General features: G+C 31.5%; 1 protein-coding gene across 11 annotated transcripts in view; it reads right to left on the bottom strand.

Annotated features, from left to right (window-relative positions):
- Positions 1-18,971, bottom strand: part of LOC111044880 (guanine nucleotide-binding protein G(q) subunit alpha) — a 73,653-nt gene that overhangs the window by 4,030 nt on the left and 50,652 nt on the right. For 5 of the 11 annotated variants that reach the window (XM_022330130.2, XM_039434399.1, XM_022330131.2 and 2 more), the window contains 2 exons: positions 17,790-17,897; positions 13,954-14,933 (listed from right to left, as the gene is read on the bottom strand). In XM_022330130.2, coding sequence (XP_022185822.1) covers positions 14,851-14,933; positions 17,790-17,897 — 191 coding nt within the window. In that variant the 3' untranslated portion in view covers positions 13,954-14,850. Of the gene's footprint in view, positions 1-7,917; positions 14,934-16,136; positions 16,245-17,789; positions 17,898-18,971 lie in introns of those variants that run through there. The other 6 variants (XM_039434403.1, XM_022330133.2, XM_039434404.1 and 3 more) reach the window with 3 other exon arrangements.

Below are 18,971 nucleotides of genomic sequence, written 5' to 3'. Positions count from 1 at the left end.
AACTTAGAACCGAGGTCAATTAGCAAATAGCAAGGTATAAAGCAACTAGCATATAATGTGGAGAGACCGAGAAGCCCTTTAAAAAAAATTACTAATATAATTCTGCATGAAATAATGCACTCAGATTGACGGTCTCATGATCAATCAATCATAGTGGAACATGGTAATGTTATGGAACCTACGAACGAAACCTCAAAAACTTGACTTTTGAGATAGGTCGAAATCACCTGACACAGTTGAAACTAATTTCACCTGGTGATTTAGGCTCGTAATAAATTCGGCCGCAATAGAGCAACAATTGGCGTCCGAATGTTAGAGCCTGTTCACATGACAGCGACTTACGTTCGGTTGACCAACCGAGCGGTTGCTAGGTATAGGGAAACACGTGGTGCTGTACACATGCAACGCTCGGTTTTAGTAGTCGCCGGCGAATCGCGGCGGTTGTAGTCTCAGACTCCACCAGAATCTGTCAACCCTAGTGTAATTAGCGCAATAACAGCTAATGCCCCCCGAATTGACCAGACACTTGACAACCCATATGTTGCCGAGACTGGAGGCTCAATGAAAAAATCTGAAAGGAAAACATATATGCAACAACAGCTTCATATTACAGTCAATGAAGAGTTAATTAATTTATTAATTAAAATTATTGGGGGAATTTTAATTAATGTTGTTAATAATAGACATTCCATTCAGGGTAATTTACTTATAATTTCTTACAGGGAAAAGTTTGGAAGACAATTTTTACTTTCCTTTCTCTATTACCATAGGTAAGGAAAGTATTGCTTTCCAAAAAAAATTAAGGTACCCCAATTTCTAAATTTCTATACGTTTCAAGGTCCCCTGAGTCCAAAAAAGTGGTTTTTGGGTATTGGTCTGTATGTGTGTGTGTATGAGTGTATGTGCGTCTGTGTACACGATATCTCATCTCCCAATTAACGGAATGACTTGAAATTTGAAACTTAAGGTCCTTACACTATAAGGATTCGACACGAACAATTTCGATCAAATGCAATTCAAGATGGCGGCTAAAATGGCGAAAATGTTGTCAAAAACAGGGGTTTTCGCGATTTTCTCGAAAACGGCTCCAACGATTTTGATCAAATTCATACCTAAGAAAGTCATTGATAAGCTCTATCAACTGCCACAAGTCCCATATCTGTAAAAATTTCTGTATAAATAAGCCCCATCTATGCAAAGTTTGATTTTAGATTCCCAATTATCAGGCTTCAGATACAATTTGAACAATAAATTTCAAGTGGAAAAGATTAAGCATAAAAATGTTAATGTTTTGTAACTTTTTCACATAAAATTGAAAATAAGCTCGAAATTCGAGAAAATAAGATTATTCAATTACAAACTGTTTGCAAAAGTTTATTCTATTAAATTATTCACTACTAGCAGGTAACCCGTGCTTCGCAAGGGTCTTTCATAAAATTTTGACGTAATGAAATCTAGAAGAATTCAAAATAGGCCTATAAGAATCCTCGGTTGATTAAGAATTTATATGCTGCATTTTAAGTAAATCAGTATGACCACCTTTCAATTAAAAAAAGAAGTTGGATTCAAAATGGCGGAAAATATTTGGGTGTGACGGAAAACCTGTTTTTATCATTCGAAAAGGATCCCCAATCATAAGTATCTTCTAATTTCCCTTTTAAGAGAAATCTTCTGCTGCTTCCATACAAACTGGAAGCATGACAAATAATTGAAAACTTGATGTAATCAAATCTTGAAGAATTTAAAATTGGTCTATAACCACCCTCGGTTAAGCAAGAATCTATATGCAAAATTTCAAATTAATCAGTCCAGTAGTTCTGACGTGATAATGCGTCAAACATAATTTCCCTATACTTTACATCTGTATAGGCTACGTTTATAATCCAGTTCTTTCCTTTATTATAGTATAGAAGATGATACATGGATGGATGATCATTGTTATTTTACTAAAAGATAGAATAAGTTAAATAGTTTCCCTTTCAGAGGGAGTTTTGACAACCCACAAAACTCATTTTTCATTTGAAGATATAACGAAAAGGTGCATATGACCTTATTTTTTTGCTCAGCTTGCCAAAATACCCCTCATTCCAATATTAAAATTTTCGACTGACTGTACAGTGAGTCAGTCATTCTATCAGGGCTCGAATAATTTTGAAATTTTAATTAAATAAAAATGGAAGAATATAATTTCTTTATGTAAATAACAACACCTTCATTTAAAGACATATTAACTGCATGCGTTTTCATATTGCCGATAAAGCATTGATGAAACTGTAGACGTTTATTTAGCACTTTGTCTCAAAAATTGTTCTAGCTGAAAAATTAATAATCCATGCCACGTGTAGGCCTAAACATTGCATCAGGAAAACGAAGTTTCAAAACTATGTTTTTCAGGTAGCAAGCAATATAGAAACAAATGTTACTTTTTTAATTTCGACCATATGATTTGGTGATTTTTTAATCAAATCGAATGTACCATTAATGAAATTTAAACATTAATTCTGAAAAATCTAGAAGGAGAATAATAATTTGGGCTTCCAGGAGCACGAGATTGATATTTTTAGAATCTATGTGCAAAATTTGGAGATCTAAATAATTCCCGTTTTCCGGTATGCAATCCAGAAGTTGACATGTTTTGATGCGAACAAACACAACCCTACTCTCTCTTATCTTCTTCTTCTCTTCTTCTTCTTCTCTTCTCTCTCTATACTTATAAAAGGCTAAGCCCCGACAGACTGAAATCACACCACAGCCCAAACTATTGAGCCTAAAAACTTGAAATTTTGCACGATTGTTTATGGTAGCCTGAAAACATCCACTAAGAAAGGATTTTCAGAAATTTGCCCCCCTGAGGGAGCTGGGGCCCCCCAAAATTTTGTACTTTTTAACCGCTCATTGCACAGCAAAGTCATGAGGAACTTTTTTGTTCAGCTACGAAAAAAAATTAGATCTATGCAGAAAAATTTTGATCAGGAGCACAGGGGGGTCCAGGAGAGGGCATTTTTCGAAAATTTTGATGTAAAATCACACTACAGCTCAAACTAATTGTCCTACAGACTTGAAACTTTGCACAAATATTCTTCAAACATGCTAGACGCGCACTAAGAACGGATTTTGATATATTTTGCCTCTAAGGGTTCCAAAGGATGAAAAAGGATCATATTTAGTAAGGTTATGAACATGGTAAGGTGAATGCCATATATGGAACTGAGATAATTGACACATGATATTCTAACATATGTTATAATCATTGGAAAGCTTAAAATAATTTCATCAATCAGCTGATCGAATTTAATTTTCCATGGATCGAAAGCACTAGCCACGTGTTTGTTCCATAGTTGTATGAGTCTCATACATTCCGATTGGAACAGAGCACAGAGATTTTCTTTGGTTAGGAGTTTGATGATAATTCTTTTTTCAAATTTTATTGCAAACAAAAATCACATTGAAAAATTTCTTAATAGACAACAAGATTACAAAAACAAGATGTCAAACATAAACCTATATTCATTTGTAGCATGGCCAGAAAAAGACAAACTTGAGTACTAGCCGTGGGCTTGTATATTCAATATAACTCATATTTTTGTGTTAATATTTTGTGAACAAGAAGTACGAGTTGATGAGAGATGTGAGTAATATCTTTTATTCGATCTAAATGGTTATTCATATTGTAGTAGTCGGGGTCACTTCAATCAAAGTTTTTTATTTTGTAGCTAATAAATGTCATACGTATTGATTGTCCATAATGTAAGTGATTAAACTAATCAAAATTAATGGCTTACTGGTCCTTCACAGAATTTATAGTATTCCTGGTGATTGAGCCTGTCTTTTTTCAGTGTTGACTATTAATAATAAAGCTTTATTTACAACTAGCTTACCTGGCGAACTTCGTACCGCCAAAAGTCAATGTATACTTCACTTTATTTGGTGAATCATGAAATTTATCTGACAATCAATATTTTCATTCACATCTAAATACGGACTTCCTATGTGCTTAGTCATGCAGCATTCATTATTCCCAAAACATATTCTTCTCAATCAATTGGTAGTAATATCTAACAGTAAAGTGTTTAATTAAAAAAAAAATAGGATAAATTAGTGTTTCAAAGATGAGTTCAATGTTTTCATAGTTGTTGATTAGATGGTCCAGGAAATATGCGATGTACGATGAATCATCACCAGGAATTACATATTCTTTCCATCTTCCATTTTAGGATTTTCAGGATGAAAATAAGCTAAGCTAAATTAAAAAAAAAATGTGAATTATTCTGAAATTCTTCAGTAATAATAAATGCAATATGAACAACTCTCTTCCATGAGGTGAATAATTTTTTCCAACATTTTCCGGTTACTCAATGATAGGGCGAGTGATAATTATTTGTATAGGTCTTCTAAGGAACCATTATCTACAACTGGAACCAATCAACTATACTTCAACTCCAAAGGTGCGTACAGATATATGCGCCGCGAACATGAGTAATTCACTTTTAATCAGCTGATGCCAAGCTTATTATATCTGAATCTTACTGTTCCTGTAAAAATACAGATATAAAAAGCTTGGCATCAGCTGATTAAAAGTGAATTGATCATGTTCGCGGCGCGTATATCTGTACGCACCTATAACTACCGTTGTAATATCAGTAGCCTACACAATTTATCATAGGGTGACGTGTTTATTACAGCTGGTAACTTTAGATGCTAAATCATATTATCTCAATATGATCTTGAATCATAATCATCTTTTCGTTCTTTGGTAGCCTCTAGGCCAACAATTTTGAAAACATAGGTCTGTAAAATAGATTAATAAATAATCATTATTAGCCACCCTATTAAAATTTCTGGTCAGAAACCATCCCCAATATTCACACAACATATTCCCAAAGTTTCATGCCGTTATGTCAAGTATTTTTCAAGTCATAGGGAACAAACACACAAACAGACATTCATTTTTTTATTTAAATAGAAGATTTCTTTCGGCTCAAACAAAAGCCTCTAATGGAGGTAGAATGATAAGGTTGACAACTTTCAGTTCTGTTGTTTTAACATTTTTTTCTTAAATCACTTTCAAAAAGTTCAAGTAGTACCTACTATTGTGTTTGAGACCTTCTGGCGCTATCATAGTTTCACAACTATTCTGTTCCACACTCCTATCTCTTGCAATCGTTAACCATATCTATAATAAAATAAAGAGTAGGCTTATACACGTATGGGATAGGAAAATTATGTTTGACGCATCACTGCGTCTGAACTACTGGACTAATTAGTAATTAACTTGAAATTTTGCTTATAGGCTAGATTCTTAATTAACCAAGAATGGTTATAGGCCTATTTTAAGTTCTTTAAAATTTCATTAAGTCAAGTTTTCAGATTATCAAGTTTGAAAATAGATCCTTGCGAAGCACGGGTTCCTGCTAGTTATTCACTATAATGAAGAGATAGCAGACTTCGTGTGTCTGCAGCGCTATTGTCCTGTCACCAGCTGGCTTGGATCTTAGAATAGTAGACTTGAGATGCGCGTGAACACTAGCGTCAGTTGATCAATTTTCATAACGGCAAGGAAAGTGTGTGAGTTCGCTTCACCAGATTTTTTAACCCGCAGTTCAGTTTAGGGTATAAGAAGGTAAACATACCAAAAGTCCCCACCCCTATGAAAAGGTACAATTTTTTGGACCCTCGCAAATATCTCGAAAACTATACGTTTAAAGGACATGACTATTCTGTACAAAATTTCCTACAGCGTTCATCTCACAACTTTTTTCATGATTGTCTCTCATAGTTTTCGAGATTTTAGATAAAAACACGTTTTGCTCCAATTTTTGTTATTTTTGGCAACATAGAGCTTTTTAATTATCGATTTAAAAATGCCATGCTGACTATAGAGCATTAAATTATCTTTAATTTTCTTCATTTCCCTAAAACCGTTGCAGTAGTTTTATTTTTGAGTGTGAAATCTTCACTTTTGCAACAATAGATCAATTGACAACAGAATTTGGAGGGAGTGTTTGCTGAACTCAATTTTCGACTTAGCAGCTTTGTTTGGACCAGTTAAGATGTAGGGTCTCCATCCCTACCACTTATGCTAAAGGGATGAGGGTTGTTTAAAAGTGGCATTTTTTAATTTGTTGCTTACCCGTTCATATATTGGGAACAAGCAATGCGCTCCACTGACATGACTAACCGTTCAAAAGTTGAGCTTGATAAATTTCCTAAAAATGTTGTGAGTTTTATATCTTCAATAGGTTTTGCAATATGCTCTTGAAAGTGTGAGATTTTTAAAAACACGGATTTTGCAGTTTCTGGACTTATATCTTTCAAACAATACTTCGAACAAATGAATAGGCAGGCCAGGCTACTAATCGTAGAATTAAAGAGCATTAAGTGAATGTTGTAGGGAATTTTGTAAGCTCTAAGTTCGTACAGAATAGTCATGTCCGAAAGACGCTTAGTTTTAGAGTTGCGAGAGACCAAAAAATGGTACCTTTGAAACAAACCCACTCCCTTAGCACAGGGGGAAGTTTGGTATTTTAACCTCCTTACTACACTAAACAGAACTTTAGTGTCAAAAATTGTCTTCCAAACTTTTTCCTCCATAGCCTACCCTTTTTTGAGCATTTATTGCCTTGACTACATTTAATACTAGATTAGTATTTTAGACTTGGACTGTGCAAATAGGCCAAACACTAAGGTTTTAGGGAGGAAACTGACTCAGCAGTAGGGTTATTAATCGTTCTCATGAGGTGCTGTGCTCTTGGTACTCCTTTGGAAGGGTGAATGCCATCAAGGCAACCCTTGGGTGAAAAGCACTATAATGCTTATCGAGGAAAAAATGCAAGCATGAATGAATTTCATGTAATTAAAATTATTTTATTAAAGTGGCTTAACTCTATTTTTTCAAATTGTTTTACTAATTATTGATAAAATATTTTAATGTAAATTATCAAATTTAAATAAATGCCGTTGGTCATGACATGCTGTTCTATAATAGCCTTGTATTCGACTCTGATTCTAGTTTTTTATAATTTATCTGCTAATATTTTTTCAATTTCAACGGTCAGTTGTCACCCACTATCGATTTACTTTGAAAGAAAAATCGAAGTGACAAGTGAGTCAGTTTATTATAGAGAATCAGATAGATATTAATAAAGACTAAATTAATAAGGGAATGGATTCGCTTACTAAGCTAGAATATCAAAGTGATTTGAATCAGATATAATAAGCCTAGGCTACTAAAGAGAACCGCAGTAAATTATTATTTTACTGTTGAATTTTTAAATTTATAATTGTATGGATATATAAACCTTTTCTGCACCGTTCTCAAGTGATGTTAACAGTAATTCGATATAATATGAAATGTATTTTTAAATTTTTGGGATTCTTCAGCCGGGAGTGAATCATTTTGAAACAAAAATTTCTTCCAATTTTCCCAATAGACAGCAAAATTAAAAAAAGACGCTAATAATCAAAATATTTTTCTAGGAAACCGCATTGTACTTCAATGCTCCATGTAAAATTGTAAAACTCAGTAAACACACAGAATCTGGTTGACTGGTCCCTAAATTTATTTAAAGATAAAAATAATTTTCGCCTCAAATCTGCATGTTTAATTATTGTTTATGGATCTTTCATAATGTACATATTGAACACCTTAGAGCATGATGATTATTTTTCATTGATGACCAGAAAGATAGATAGGGTTGAATGTGGGATGTAAGAATGGGAGTGGGATCATGATCCACGTTGGTTGGATGTGGATGTGATTTCAACCCCATGATTCAAATCCACGTCCCCATTATTGTCTTGATAAACAAAACATGATAACTATTTCACACAGCAAACTAACTCCATAGACCCAAAAGTAGACATTATTTCAAAATCAATACAATACATCATAAGTTGGTGGATGAATGATTACACCTATTCTATTCAGAAAATTTGGTTTATACTTTTGTTTTGACAAGAAAATGATTTACAAATTGATCTTAATTTGATAGACAGGCAAGCCTTGCACAAATAACAGGTCAAGCAATGGCCTCTTCATATCTCACGCAAAAAAGTTCCTTTCTCAGACAAAATAAAAATTACAAATCTTTATATTATAATATGTACACATCCAATCAGCCTAACACACACTTTATAATCCCGAATGTAGATGATATATCTATTTGAAAAAACAAATCAATCTATTTACCCAAACAGTTCTGGGCGTTTGTATATTATATATATATATATATTTGTTTATAAATTCGCATTTCTATTCAAAATTACACAGAACATTTTACAATAGAGCTTTTTCTACACTCGAACAATGTACAGAATATACACGAAAATTTACAAGTAAATCTATACACAACAGAATGGTCATTCATATAATCACAAAACTCCAATCAACTTCAAATAATTATTAATGGATTAGCTTATTTGAATTGAATCACTAAATTCAATTTCCAGAGCCACATCAAGCATTTTAAATGCCGATTTCAAATTGAATACAGTGTTACAATATTAGATGCAATTTGATAACAAACACATTTCAAAGTGAAAATACAAATTTAAAAAATAGTTATGACTTGTATTCTATGTTTCACATATTTGTGACATTGCTTTCAAGATAAATAAATTATACATCATAAAATATAATGAAATTTCAAGATAAAACTTTTGATTAAGATGAGAGGGAAAAGCAATTTCAAAAATGAAGCCAGAATTAATATCTCATCACAAGAATTGAATATTAACACATTCTGGTCCCTTAATTTTGTCAACTATCACGCTCTTCCAAAACGTTGAACAATTTGAATGAATACCTTTTAATCCCAACATTCGACTTCATCAAAATTTATACAATTATTGTATGATTTAAAAATTCGCTAACAATAATTTGTGTACACAGTATTTGAACATGAGTATTTTATATTTTTAAATATGAGGCTCTCAATTTATATGGTTATTTGATTAATAGTTGTATAACTTCTGGTAAACGGAGAGTTGGAGTAAATTATGATTGGATGTCATTTCCAGTTTTAATTATAAACAATTTGAGACCATTTTTTTCTAAATTTTTATAGGAAGAAAACCAGTACGCTTACGAATCGTGATAATTCCATGGTTTTCAACTGTAAAAATTTAAACATCTGAAATGAAGTATTCCGTATGGAGCACTTAATAGTTTACGATTCGGTTAAAGCAAATATTTTCCAACTCACCAAAAAGTTTTTGCGATTCAGCGTATTCAAAATCACAACAGGGGTTGATGAGTTGGGAGTTTTTTGCTAATTTGTTACTAATTGAAGGTGATTAAATTCTAACATTAGTACACCATCCACTAGTTGACTATATTTCAATAGAGTCGAAATCAATGTTCGGCTCTATTTCAAGTATTCAAAAACGTCGATAGATACTTCAACTCTTTCAAGACGAATTATTAGGAAATAACAGTATTATGACACCACACAACATCAATAGAAGAAAACTATTTATACTATGATGATGAAGAATTCTGGATATTAATGAGTTTTGTACAATATAACAGGCTATACAGGATTTTAGCTTAGATGAGTTGAGCTTATTCATTTTGATTATCAAGAAATTTGTATGAATATTGAGTGAAATGAATGGTATTATTTGAGAAACGTATAATGTTGAGAAAACAATTAAATTCTATAACAATGAAATCATAGTTGAAGATATATCGATAGTAATGGAGAAATATGACAATACCATCAAAGTATTAACCACGACTGAATTAAAGACAAATGACCAGAACCAGTATCACGCTAAGAAGGTTTAGGCCTTTACTAATGCAAATTTTCGAACTGGTTTCTAAATACTTCTTGAAAGTTTTTCATTCCCTTCAATACATAAAAAGGATTTAAAACCATCAATCTTTAAATATGTACTGTATAGTACCTAAAACGAGTTCCAAGAAGCTTATTTTAGATATTTTGCATAAGTCAAGATGAAATCAGATTCAAGACATGATATATTTATATATATATATGTATTTATTTATAAGTATGACACGATTAGGAATGAACCAGGCATGTTAAGAACCGTTAAAAAAGCTATTTATCAAGTGCTAGTGTGTTTTACATAGTTATATTCTGATACAAACGCCCAGACCAAAGAAATGATATAATTTTAATACTGGCTTCACACACTACAAGTAAATGCAACAGCCGAATGCTTCCTCAATATAATACATAAACATGATATTATAAAAAAAGTAACAAATAACATTATATTAGATCATTTTATCCACAAGAAAACACATCAATCTCTCAATGTGAATATTAAAAAACTGGAGATAAGGATTTGTTGAATGTATCATACTTCGTATAGGATGAAACCAATGGACTTTTCAAAAGCTATAAAAAGATATTTCAAACATCGTTCACTCGTCGATTCAACAACAATGTAATTCATAATATTTCAACTAGATTTTGTCTTTCAAGACCACAATTTAACCGTTATTTTAATAATTTTATTATCATCATCGCAGATTGGACCAAAAACACACATCTATTTTTTCTAACGTGAAAAATAATGTGTATTATAAATTGTATTGGTTATTTCGATTTGTTTCTTTCGATACAGGGTGTCTCGATGGGAGAGGTGACGCTGTTGTTGTTTCAGTAATTCAACAATAATTATTCAGAAATGTTGAAAGTTAACGCCGTCTGGGAACGGCTTGGGTTTTAATTGTGTTCTGTTGGCAAATATTCACATACACAAACATACATTCATACTTATCTCATTGCTATCACTCAAAATCGCACACATAAGTTTTACTTTGGGAAACGTCATTTGGCCTCGCATTTGTTCAAAGTTCTTCCACAATCCAGCACCGAAACTCATATCACTGTGTTCGCAACTATTTTCTCCTAATTAATAAAGTCTGAGAGAAATCATTCACTTCCTGTAAGTTGAACCGCACTTCAACCGTTCTTTCAAACATGAACTTTATTCGTGTAGGTAACTAACATGGCTGACTGTTTCGTGGTGTCTTACGATACTTATCCAGTACTCATTAAAACAATTATCACAAACATGCAATTAATATTGATACAAAAATAATGGTGTTTCTAACATTGAAAATAATAGTGTTCAGTTTAGACGAGAGAGTAACACACCTCTACACATGGAAAAGTACGTCTAGATAATTATATTGATGAGATTTCAGTTCAAAAACAACTCAGTTCAAAAAATCATAATTTTGCTATTAATTTCAACACAAACTATTCTTGCAAGAGAATCTGAACTTCGGAGAGAATATAGGTGATATTGAATGCAATCGTTTGAAAAAACAAAAACAGACGAGAAGAAATATTTCAAAGCTTTAACTACACTCAAATGATTCTCCTAGCACCATATCTTAATAAAAACTGTTTCTAAATAGAATTTTTTCGCCATTGATGAAATACAGTCAAGTTCTATAGAAAACTCAATTGAAAACACAAATGTTTTTTCAATTGGTAAGTTACGTTCAGATTTTCATGTTTTGAAGTTATTGTTACATATTTCTTTAGAAACAGTACTTAAGTAAGAATAGCTGTGTTAAATTAATTGGAATCGTTAAGATTCATAGAATTAATTGAAATCGTTCAAAGATTCATAGAAACAATAGGAAAGACAAATGAAATCTGTAAATGCTAAGATTTCAGGTGAGTTTTTTATAATTTTGAAAAAATCGTAAAAAACACACTTCACAATAAAAGTTAAAAAAAATGAAACCGATTAGAGCTCAAGTATGTTGAAATAGAAATATTCAACGGATTTGTAGTTTTACGATAAACGTTCTACACTACATATTTAAATATCTTTCTTAAAATTCAGTTATGAAGGAATAATGAATGTTTGTTATTTTGACTGAAGAGATGCGATTGGTGACATGTTTACTGGTGATTTAGCCGATTGCCATGCCACGCAAGCCAGCAATTGTGTTTCTGGAAGACAATGACCTACCCAAATATAAATACTAGCAGAAATATTTTCATCATACATCTAGCCTTCCAATGTGATATACAAATATAATAACAATGAAGTATAACAAAACTGAATAATTGATCCAGCGAGAAGATCAAAGACGTTACATAAAGCTCAAATTATTCATTATTCTCTATGACTTGTCTCAAAACAACTCACTCATAAAAAACAACAAAAACAACACATGATAAATACAAGCTACTATTATAAAAATATTTTGGGAATCTCACAGTACACACCATTATTTAAAATATAATATGTAAATATATATAGAGAGTAGGATATGAGGCTACCAAAAAGCAACGTTAGTAGCTAACTTAGACTACTAACTTAGACCAAAAATAACATTTATGACATACCATTACCTAATAAGTAGTAATCGTTTATCGCCTGAACTGAAAGGATAAATTCTATAAACCATACTACAAAATTACAACTACTTGGATGAAAAATAAATAGAATATTTATTCTTGATAGAAATTCATGTTTTCAAACAGGATGGTGCAGGTTACAGGTTCTTCACAGCGCTGTAGTCGTTGCACAATTTTAATTTTCATGTGAACGCAATGCCATAAAGTAATAATGACCATTGGACCAGTGGGGTACGCGCAATAGCGATTAAAGAATCTATAAAACCTGTATTACTGCATTCAAAGTCATAAATGCTGAATCTTTTGGGGGATTCCTTAGACGCAAGGTGCACCGTACAAGTTTCTACAACAATACATAACTGAAGGAAAACATTTAAAACGAGATTACTGTCATTCCGCAAAATTTGCTACATAATAGAGTTTTCATAACAGGCTTTGAACGCCAAATGAGGGCATCTTTGAAGTAATTTTAAAAAGTAAATAAGTACGTTTAAACATTTTGACTGTAGAAACAGGAATTGAATGATGAATGTATGCCATTTCATTAGTAATCTAGTAGTTTTATGAACGTTTCATGGAAATTACATTATTTAAAAATGTCTGGTTTCACTGCACCACTCTGTATTTTCTCATGAAAATTGAATCGATTCATGTTTCATCATTATTTTTTATCACCTAATAACAGCAACCATCAAGCAGTGAATGATTGTCATCGTCGTTTATTATACTTATATTGTTTTTTTTTAAATCAAATTTCAACACAGTTCTCAATACAAGAACTGAGGTAATCCAAGATCGAATTTCAACGTATGCTGTTGGAATACTTCGATTTTTTAATACAAATAAATTGATGGGATATAAGTTCAACGCTACAAATTTATAATAATATGTTTTACTAACTTACCTCTTATTGATAAAAGTAATAACATCAAACATGCAAAAATGCAGGTAAGCAAGCAATGAAGACAAAAACAGCCAGGCATTTTGTGGAATTAGTTATGTGAAACAAAATGTATGTGCGTAAACCTAAAGTCCGTTAAAGCAAGATGATTTGATTTCGGAGTTTCTACTGAAGTTAGTTCGAGATGTGGTTGGCAAACTGAAGCAACTAAAGTTATTTGCGGCGACGAAAATTAATAGAAGTATGCCGGGACTCGAATGATATTATTTAAGTTTGTTTTGATTTTTGAGGACACCTTTCAACTAGGGTTTCCCAGATCAAGTCAAGGGGACAGATCTAATTTTTCACTTCTAACATAAGCCTTGCTTTTATATATCTTTATTATATCATTGCAAAAAAGCCTGGTATGATAGCATGACTCAAGAACCATTACATTTACAATATTAGTCGAAAAACATGGACAAAGCATTTTTGTTGATAATTCAACATGCATTAATACAATATTAAGCAATAATTCGTCCAGTTATATCCATTTTTACACACTTTACAAATTAACACAGATTATTGTGATCGAATGCAGAATTTTTGGTAACAATTAGCATTCTCTTTGTCAGATAAAATGTGAAATTCATTTAAAGTAAATGAATGCAACAAATATAGTCTAAGTAAATGAATGTAACAAATATAGTCTATCACACATTTTTTGTAGAATAAACATCTATTTAATTCATTAACTTTAATAGGGAACAGTATCATTTCTTAGTAAAACGTAAAATAAACATAATTCAGTTTATAGGATAATTAGACTACATTGAAACCATATATTTTTTATTGGATAATTGTATCATAATATATATATATATAGTTGACTTGGCTTATTTTGAAGACAGACGACAATTTTATAAATTAAATGGATGGGGATTGGTTATCAGAATTGAGGAGAATTTACTACTGGCATGAATAATCTTTGAAACAAGATTACTTTTCATATTCATTTTATGCATGATATTCTTCAAATGGTAAAATCATTCAAATGTGATACAGTAATTTTAGAGCAAATATGTATATAATAATTAGAAAGATTTTGATTAAAACTGGAAGGAATGTCTGAGAATGAAGGTCATTAATATATATTTAAGAATGCTAGAATCAAATTATTGTTTGAAGAGGAGGGAGAATTGAGTTATTTTTGAAAAATTCACATTACATTAATACGTTTATAAACATTCCATAGTTTTCCAACATCCTAATTCAATCTTTTTATTTTTTCTAACAGAGTTTTTACAAAGTATGAGTGCTTGGTGATCATCTGAACTATAACCCAATATCTAACCTATAACTTGGATGTAAATAGGAAATGACATTGGGGAATACGGCAAGGCAGAACATCCAAAAGGATCAATCTGCAGATAAGAGTCATTTGAATAAATAAATTTGAAATAATACTTGGGGCATTTTTACCTTTCTGCAGATCATAAAAACAGATTTCAAATATTTTTCTAAGATACTCAGATTCATTTCATGAATCAGATAACACATTAAAATTGACTAATATTGGATAAAGGTTACAGAGTTGAATGAAATATTCGTATAAAATCAATTCATTCCGAATTCTTTGAGGGCGTTCTGCATAATTGTATCTTTGACAGCACAGAACACAAGTTTTATGTTTTCCGTATCTGTAGATTATCATGCAGCATGCAACACAGAAAATAGAACAAAACACAAAATTATTAATTGAAAAAAACATTCAAATTAAAGGATACACCCAACAAACATACAGCATTAAGAAGTAATGCAAGGTTGAGATAAAAATATAGGAATTATATAGACCTAATTTATTTTAAAAGTATTTATCAAACCTCAGTTATTTATTGATTCACTCTGATCAACTGGGTAACCAATGCAGTGTTTAGAATTTACAAAAAATGTACTATCGTGAGTTATATAAATTGGAGCACTAAAGTGTTATGGAATAAAAATTATGTGGTCATTTTTAATTCTAATGGTTTGCAAAGTGCCAGTATAAACTTAATTTCATTTTAAACTGGATTAAATCCATATCAGTCTCGTTCGTAATAATGTTGTATAGTTAGTAATTTTGACGCATGCACGTTGATAATTTTGTGCATTTTGAGTACAGGTCACCAGCTGATTAAATTCGGTTCAAGCTTTCACTGTGCAAAAGGCCCTTGGAGTAATATTAGATTCAACAATAATGTTAGATTTGAAATTAATGTCTAGTCAGCAATGGAAATTTTATCTATATGGTCTTCTCAAGAGGAAAAATCACACCGTTAACTGTTTTACATAGACATTTGTAATACTGTTAGTGGCAATAAACTATTCTTCAACTTCCTCTTGTAAAAAATTCTCAAAGTGGAAATTCATGACCAATTCACTCGTTCCAATGTATAAAAAATGAGAGTAATTTGAATTATTACTATTGTATTATAAGAGATAGATATTTAGACTAATTTTTTGTGAGGGAAAGCAACAATATTGGAAGAAAGAGTCTAGATATTTGGAGCTTTAGAATCTTTCAAGTTGAATTCAACTATGAGAAAACATTATTTTTAGTTTTGTTTCTATACTTTCATCGAGATAAGGGTGGCCTACTGAGTATAGAGAATTATAATTTTATTACTGGACTTTATTACCAACTTTCTTAAAAATAATATAAAAATTGAAGAAGCACATGCAATTTAGTTTGGATAAAGCCTGAACACACCAATGCCCCAATGTGCCCCCTCCCCCAATCAACTCCTGTGCAAAACTTTACTTTTGTTGATTAAACAAAGCATGCAATAGAGTAATTGAAAACGGACATTCCAAAGGTTAACTGTCACCGGCATGCACAGAATATTTTTTAAATAAAATACCTGTGGCACATGTGAAATGTGAATAGATTATCTTTTCGCTATCAGGATTTAGGTCAACAAACATTCGTAGAATGAACTCTCTAGCTGTGATAGCATCACGCTGAGGCCCTGTCATGAAAACAATTGCAAACAAATTTAGCACAAAATCAACAATAATCTAAAATAAAGTGATTAGTCTATTCAAAAATAGAGAATAATGTTGAACAAATTTAGCACATAATCAATCATTCAAAAGATATTTACTACTCACACAATCTACATTTCAAAAAATAATCACTATAAACAAATTGCGTAGGTTGAACTGAAATGTCATTGATGGGGGAAAACATGTAGACAAATAATAATAATTTATTACTCGAAAGGCCAGAAGTATGAACGTGTGATATTTGATAGCAAAGATAGGTACTGCAACCCGACTAATATACAATGCACAGATAATTCCAACAAATTCAAGGGAAAAATGATTGAAGAAACTCGAGATATCGTCAAAAATCCACTTTATTTTAAGAAAGATATTTTGACAATATCTCAAGTCTCTTCAATTATGGAAAAGTTCCACAACATCAATATTCACTCTACAAACTTTATCGAAGGGAAAAAAATTAAGAATAATAATAATTTTATATTTTTTATCCTCTAACAGTGCTTCAAGAACCATGTTGTTGAGATTAGCAGTTGAGATAAATTAGAAGAATCATTCAAGCTTCATCCTTTATGAAACTCCTCAACATTAACGGGAATAAATCGAAAAATAGGAAAATACATATTATGATTCAACAAATTGATCATTGAATAATCTACTATTTGAAATAAAGATTAATTGATAGAAAATTTTATTAATTGCTTTTCGGGAAACATCGAATGTAATTTGGCGATAATTAGATACACTCTTCACTAAGTTTTCCCTCAACTTCAATCAGTTCGATAAACTACACAATAATATTTGATTTATATTATCATTAAGAAGCAAATGGAATGAGGAAATGTAATCAATAAGGATTGTAGAAAACCCTATCAAAGAAATTTAGAAAAGATTTATGACAACATTTTTCAGTTCGCTTGAGACAACAAAAAACTCAATTAGAAACGATAATCATAAACATTTCTCTAGAGCACTTATAATACACCACTAAAAACGATAAATAATTCACAGTAAATAGTAAGCTAGTAACAAATGAAATTATTTCAAATAAATAACAAGGAAATAATTTTAAAAGGCAATTTTTACAAAGCATGTACCTAGTACCTTAACATTAAACCATACTTTCACGAATACCACACGAGGAGTTTGCCAATTTACTTCTTCAACTATTTGAAAAAAAACAAATTCATGATTATCACAAGAAAACGTACTGGGTGTAAGCTGAACTGTTTTATATGTATTTATGGATATATTTTCTATTATGAATGGGTTTTTAAAAATCAAAATTACGGTACTTCAAAAACACATACTAGGTGTAAGTATACATATTATAATGTAATATGCAAAAATAAAGAAGTCTAATCTCATAGGGAATGTGATGAGTAGGCTAATCAGAGATCAATATAGATTGAAATTTGTGCTGTGCTGTGTTTAGTAGTACTGGAAAGCTACGATCACACTGGAACCCAATAGAGGAAAAAGGAACTTTGGCCAAAAATGAGCGAAACAACCTGTGGCAGTAGTGAAATGCGAATAGCACTGTCGGTCTGGATCCGGATTTGTAGACAAATAGATTTTGCAAATGAACTCTCGAGCACCGATATGATCTTGTTTGGCGCCTTGTTTAAACAAAAAATATTATCAAAACTATTATAAATAATCTAGGTCTATCTGTGGAGATACGGGTCATGTGAATAAAAGTACGATATTTATTGAATGTAGTATCGAACCCTCACACACACTCTCTTTCTCTCTCCAATGGCGCTACATCCCAAATCGGGCTCTGGCCTCAACCAAACTACGCCGCCATCCCTCTCTGTCTAACGCCGCTCTCTTCCATCCCCTTACACGCAACATTTCATTAGCATTCTTCTGCACCCTATCCACTTTCACACACACAATGGTAATTTATAGTAACTTCTGGCGCGTTTCAAAGCATTGCATAGTAGATATACTGGATCCTACTATATCAAGAAAGTTAAGGCTATGCAAAGGCTGAAAAACTTTCTTCTGGTGATATTTCTCAAGTTTTTTGATTTGTATACTATCAAGTTTTCTCAGGAAAACATTTTTTATTCGATCATTACTTTTTGAGATATGAGCGCATAAAGTTTAAATTTTTGGGACAGATCATTTAGAATTTGGTAAGAGATAAATTCATGAAACTCTATGGATAAATAATTCTTCATGGTATTGTTGATTAAATAAAACAAAAATTTCCTAAAAATATCAATTTACTGAAAATAGCTTTTAGTTGAGTTATTTTTGGTAAATTGAATAACTTTATCAAAAAATGATGTTTTCTGAAAAATTTTGTTTTATTCAATCAACAATATCATGAAGACTTTATCCTCAATATTTCATGGATTTATCTCTTACCGAATCTGAAATGATCTGCCCCAAAAATTCCAACTATATGCGCTCATATCTCAAAAAGTAATGATCGGAAAAAATGTTAACCTGAGATTTTTTTATTTTGTTAGCTTGCTAGTATACAAATCAAAAAACTTTGAAAAATATCACCAGTACAAACGTTTTTTAGCCTTCTCCACAGACTTGAAACACATGGAAATACTGTTGTAAGAATATTGAGACTACATTGGATTATTGACTACTTATCAGTTTAAAACGAATGAGGTGATGAAATTGTCAGAAGGTGACAACTTTTGTATGTATAACATGTGTTTGTTTCA

Source organism: Nilaparvata lugens, chromosome 8 (assembly GCF_014356525.2).
Source record: "Nilaparvata lugens isolate BPH chromosome 8, ASM1435652v1, whole genome shotgun sequence".
NCBI classification, from domain to species: domain Eukaryota; kingdom Metazoa; phylum Arthropoda; class Insecta; order Hemiptera; family Delphacidae; genus Nilaparvata; species Nilaparvata lugens.
The sequence above is the reverse complement of the archived record's forward strand: the minus strand, read 5'-3'. Positions and strand labels throughout refer to the sequence as shown.